The sequence below is a fragment of the Adiantum capillus-veneris genome, chromosome 10, assembly GCF_014529385.1.
Source record: "Adiantum capillus-veneris isolate H3 chromosome 10, ASM1452938v2, whole genome shotgun sequence".
NCBI classification, from domain to species: domain Eukaryota; kingdom Viridiplantae; phylum Streptophyta; class Polypodiopsida; order Polypodiales; family Pteridaceae; genus Adiantum; species Adiantum capillus-veneris.
Window position 1 is genome coordinate 55,113,668 of NC_140940.1, and position 5,971 is coordinate 55,119,638.

Below are 5,971 nucleotides of genomic sequence, written 5' to 3' on the forward strand. Positions count from 1 at the left end.
TGAAAATAAAAAGAATTGACAATAAATTGACATGAATGGACTTTTTATGTTATAAAAGAATTGACATGAATGAACAATGACAATCCAAACCTTATAAATATTATAAATACTGTGTAACTTACACATGTTTTTAAAAGAAAGGTTTTTCACACTACCATGGAGAGACCTATAAAGACACACACACACATGTGTGTGTCATTGATAAGACGAGCGAGACTCGTGAGATCGCACAAGCTAGTGCTTAAAAATAGACCACCTTAGAACGCTCATGCAATATCCGAAGAGAGATGATAGGGTGGTTGTCGAGCCACCATGAGTCCCTTTGTGTAACCTCGCACATGATGACACAAGAATCAATGGATGACAAACACACGCACACACACATTCCTACAACATTAACAATTCTCTACTTGTGTGTGTGTGTGTGTGTGTGTTTGTTGTATGGTGTAGCCTATGATAATTAAGAAAGCCCAAACAAGTCCCACACTTAAGTAAACCCCCTCTCCCGGTCACTAATTGACACATCCCTAGGGAGGTGGGATGAATTGCTCACATTAGACGTCGCGAGACGGGTGCAATCAAGACCGTCCGATCACTTTTTAAACTAGGTGTGACTGAGGAGGTGTGTGCACCACACCACATTTGGTGTGAACTTGATGTGAACTAAGTGTGAGCTTGGTGTGAACTTGGGAGGGTATGCACACCACACCAAATTTGGTGTGAACTAGGTGTAAAATTATCCGCAACACCGTGATCTATAAACTTAACACACACTCAAATTTTAGAGACCTTGCGATAGCTTAGCGGTTAGAGTCAATTCCAAGAAGGGGGGGAGGAATGGTTTCAAGCCGTTGATCCGAAACTTTTGCATTCTGTAGGCAATCCAACGATCATGATCAACTGATGATATTTTGTAGGCAATCCAACGATCATGATCAACTGATGATAGTGAACCGTTGATCCCACCTCCCAAATAGAGGTGTCAATTAGTCCTTCCCCCCTCCCTCCCAAAAACACACACACACACACGTTTTAAGACCGGGTGCAACTTCCACAAACGAAGATAGGCAACTTCCATGGTCGCCATTGACAATTTCTTCCTCTCCTCCGCGTCGGCTATTATCAAGTCGTCTTCCAGGCACTACCAACCCCCGTCCCGTTCATAGACACGCACAATCTCGCACTCGCCATCGCTGCATTTTCTCAGGTGAAGCTTTCATTTAGCCATAGCTAGAGCTTCACTTTGTACATAAGGCCTTATCGCAAGAGGACTGACTCGCCTTCGCTAGAGGCTTTTGCATCTGCAGCCCGCATTCGAACAATTTCATCGCGTATCGAACTCTTGGTGCGCGGAATATGTCTCGCAACCCTTTCGACTCAGACGATGAATCAGGCAGCCCTGTGAAGTCTTCGTCCAAGGACGCCATCAACCCCTTTGATGATGATAACTTTCAGCCCCAAGGTAGGGCTGTTAGACCCCAGAAGGTGAACCATCACAATTCTGGAAATCCTTTTGAGGATGACAATGATGATAAAGATGCTCTACTCAAACCCTCATTGAAGCCGCAGAGCAGGCCTTCTCAGCAAAAGGGCTTCTTTGATGATGAAGATGATGTTAGTGTAAGTAATCTGTCAAAGCAAGTAGAGGGCAAGGAGCGCAGCGGCCATCATTTCAAAGATCGCATTTCTGCATCTGGAGATGCGGCTTTAAGGAGAGCACAGAAGATCAAAGATGTGGGTGCAACGCAGGCATCGAAAATAATCGATGGGAGCATTACACAGGCTCAGAAGATGAAAGAGAGCACATACAGCACATTTAAATATAACAATGTGCAAACAAGCGCCAAGAAGGGCAGCATTGATTTGAAAAGTGAGCCTGATAATGGTTTGCGCAATGAACTTTTTGAGGGGACATCTGCCGTCAAGACTACGCGGGTGCGTTACGATGACAGCCAGTTTCAAAAACAAGATTTGGAGTACAAGAGTATGGAGGATCTGGAAGGATATGCATTGCAGAAAGCAGAGGATACCACCAGCACAGTTCAAAATTGCCTTCGCGTGGCGGAAGAAATGAAATGCGACGCAACCAGAACACTCCTCAACTTACATGAACAAGGCGAGCAGATTACAAAAACCCACGAGCTCACGTTCGATATAGATCACAACCTAAGTAGAGTAAGACATTTGTCTCTTTCTTTTGTGGTTGGTGGAGGAAGTAATTGATGTAGGGAAAAGTTTTGATGCTGGTTATGGATTTTGCGTTGTGGCTATTTTACATGCAGCTGGGATGTGCATGTAACTAGAAGAGATGTTGAACTATATCATGCATTAAATGGAGTAAGAGTGCGAAGCTGTGACATGTATATGGCTCATTTTCTGCTTATTTAAAATGTTAGTCGAATCAGTCTTTTCATTATCACATCTATGTTCCAATGGGCTTTTATTTTCACCAAGCACGTTGCTTTGTGACAATGAATCCATGTCCAAAATGGGATTTTGAAGATCACTTGAATTTCAACAATCGTCACAGGCTTTGATTCTAATCGATTACTCATACCTGGTTGTAGGGAGAAAAGCTACTAGGCAGTCTAGGAGGGATGTTCTCGAAGACGTGGAAACCAAAGAAGAGCCGTCCAATAACGGGCCCTGCTATTTCAAAAAGTAAGTGAAGCCCTGTTGCAGATAGAGAAAAGATACTTTTATTCAGAAATAAAGCAAAGTAATATTTAGTCAAATTTCGGGGTTTCCACAGGTGATTCGTTCAAGAGGAGGGGACACCACCTTGAGCAACAGGTTGCGCTTGGCTTAACTAAGACCAATTCAAGGGGTCGGGGAAACCGAATTACACCCTCTGCCAACATCAAGCAAACGACATATGACAAATTGGAGGTAAAATGGGCGTTGATGCACTTCAGTTTACTAGACAGTCCAGCCTTTAACTTCTATGGAAGCAATTGCGAATCAATTATGTCTTTTGTAGGTTGAAAAGGCCAAACAAGATGATGCACTATCAGCTATAAGTAATGTGTTGGATGACTTAAAGATCATGAGTCAAGACATGGGATCAGAGATATCAAGGCAAGTTTTACGAATGTTGTATTTTCATGCACATGATGGATGTTGTGGTTATGCACACAGATACTTTATTGCAAAATTCTGATTCTAGGCACGTTTCATTTTTGCAGCCAAACTGTTGCACTGGACACATTCGATACAGATGTGGGCACATTGAAAGTGAGAGTGCAAGACGCGAATTACAGGGCGCGAGGGCTTCTTAGAAGGTGATGCATTTGTAGAGCATGGCCAAGCTAGCCTTTTGAAAGAGAGAACTACTTTTGTACATAGTGCAGGCTATGTGTAGAGCTTGTCGTCCATGTATGGAAACATTACCTTTATCATGTGATGAGGGTAATGTCTCCTTGTACAAATTGATAATTTATGTTTTATTTCGTTGAGGAAGTTTTTGGGTTAACAATGTCTAATTTATGATCTATTTCAGCACATACTACAATGCCACCATATCAGCTTAGCTAGCTGTGGTTTGCCTGATGTATGGTGTATGACATACTTGGCCCAAAACAGCCATCAATTGTGCAAGGTGTGATTACGGCACGAATATTACGTAATCATATTATATATAAGTGTTGGATGTAAGTTGATATTGAAATTTCATTACTCGTCGGCTGTTCGTGACATTCATGTTTTGTTGATTGTTACCTGCTTAGGTCAGTGCTTTAGGATAAAGATCGTTAACACTAAAATGGTAACCTAACAGGACATAAAAGTGTCCTTTCAGGGTTTTGGGAAAAAATTCCAAAACCATAGTAGATCCACTCATTTTGAAAAATCCTCTCATGAGCTTATAGTTCAATAACTACTACATATGGAAAAAATGAGACTTGTAATTTTTCTCATCCTTTGGGTCACTACAAGCCTCCAAAGTTGATGGACCAGTGCATTTTGCCCAAAAAAGCAATTTCTTACGGTTGGAGATTTTTGTAGGACATGAGATAAAATGCCTCGTTAACTGCAATGGGTTGGTGACCAAAACATATGGTTGCTTTTACTTCACTAATTTTTTTTTGGGCAAAAAATAAAGTAATAAAAAAGTTGTATTTTTGCCATTCTGCAGACCTATCATCAAAGTTTCTATAGTCACACTCAATACAGATATTATATACATGTTTTCTTAGTTCCCTTTGGGCCTTTGGATTCGAAATGAACCATGGAGCATATCAAAAGGATAATGGATCTCTTACGATTGGAACCTTGGAGGCAATGATAAAGTGCTAAATACAGCAAACATGAAAAAACTGGGCCAAGTTTGTAGTCTGTGATTAGATATGGTCACTACCTACAAAATACACACAATTTGCCTAATAAACTAACAATATTGAGAGAGTTATACTTGCTACTCTAAAATGTATCGTATTCTTCAGCAATCAAAAAACTCAACCATCATCATATACTATGCTATATAGCATATTAGGTCCCTCAAAACTCAAGGAAGATTAGCTTTATGTTATACATTACACATCAAGAAAGCCACTTAAAAAATAATAAAAGTGCTAATTTTGGCAAAAAAATAGGATTATGCAATTCTTGTAAATTGGTCATAACTTTCAATTTTAACACTTAGCTCTCCCTACAAGCATCAAAACATGTTGAGAACTATGAAGGCCTAATCTCTAGCCATCTAAACCTGACAAACACGAAGTTTAGAGTGGTATAGTTGCCAAAAATTGAAAAAAAGCCAAAAACAGGATCCGTTTTTTCACACAGTTTAGGTTCAAAAATGTTGTGCAAGAGTAAGGTTAATGGTGAGATCGATACTAAAAAAAAAAATGCTAAGTTTTTTTCAGCTCATAAGGCAACTTTGTGGATATATAGCACCTAGAAATTCATTTTTATACTCTTCAAATAATTCAAGCAAAATGGTCACTTAACAGGACACAAAAGTGTCCAAGGACATAAAAGTGTCCTGTTACCATTCTAGTGTTAACTAATATGTTACATTCTTGTTAAAATGAAGAAAAGCAGCATTTTGGTAAATTGTAGATGGGAGTTTATCGATCGAATTCAACGACACTGTTGTCTCTTGATTTTGATGGTTTAATGCAGGCGGGTTTTTAGGAAATTGGTTTCGGTGATTGGTGTGGCTGTGGATTATGCTTAATTTTAAGTGTGCATGCATCAAGATCAAGTTTGTCAAACAAGTGGTTAGATGATTGGTGGTCGTGGACTATATTTTAGTTTATTTTTGTGTTGCATCAATGTTTAGTCTTTGCTGACATCACAAACATCCGTTGTTTGTGGGCGGATAAAAAAAGGAGCCAATGAGACCATGTCAAGTAATTCTTGGGCACCGGGATGGAATGCAGGCACAAAGGGGATAGGTGCGAGTTGGGAGCTCAGTATCACAGTGCATTCTTTTGGATTGGTCAGAGTTAGTGTTTCACCTCATGTCAGACTATGTCTGAACTCCATGGATGGTTTGATTTTGATGGATTTTTTTTCATCCAAACCCAACGTTGTCTATGGACTTTAAGGTATCCTTACACTAGGGAACAACAAAAAAAGGATGCATTGTGATACCGGAGTATTACTTTGGAGGTATCTCTCTACAAGGTGTCCATGGTATCAAGGGGCAATTGTAAATTCGTTGAGGGTGGAGTAAATGGTGCCTTTCAAACAAAGCATGTAAAGAAACATAGTGTCCTGTAATTGCTTTCAAATTGTTGAAGTACAGACTCACCAACACATGAATTCATAATGCCCAAGATCAAAAAGCTTTCCCAATGGCCCAATGTGTGTGTGTGTGTGTGTGTGTGTGAGAGAGAGAGAGAGAGAGAGAGAGAGCACTTTAACAAAAAGTGGTCCCAGAATAGGGTGTCATTTAAAGTTATTCAAAATATGAACATAGACATTTCATTTGAGCTAAAGAGAAGAAAAAATTGTGACAACAATCAAC

The 5,971-nt window shown here is 40.0% G+C and overlaps 1 protein-coding gene across 2 annotated transcripts; it reads left to right on the forward strand.

Annotated features, from left to right (window-relative positions):
- Nucleotides 1-1,043: 1,043 nt before the first annotated feature.
- On the forward strand, nucleotides 1,044-3,459 carry LOC147448879 (SNAP25 homologous protein SNAP32-like). Of its 2 annotated transcripts, none has more exons than XM_086521321.1 (6): nucleotides 1,044-1,207; nucleotides 1,290-2,175; nucleotides 2,568-2,661; nucleotides 2,753-2,889; nucleotides 2,981-3,078; nucleotides 3,186-3,459. In XM_086521321.1, exons 2-6 carry the CDS (start codon nucleotides 1,357-1,359, stop codon nucleotides 3,283-3,285), a joined length of 1,248 nt encoding a protein of 415 aa, XP_086377447.1. In that variant the 5' UTR covers nucleotides 1,044-1,207; nucleotides 1,290-1,356; the 3' UTR covers nucleotides 3,286-3,459. The 2 variants fall into 2 exon arrangements, with proteins under 2 accessions (XP_086377447.1, XP_086377448.1); XM_086521322.1 differs by having other exon boundaries at nucleotides 1,308-2,175.
- Nucleotides 3,460-5,971: the final 2,512 nt, after the last annotated feature.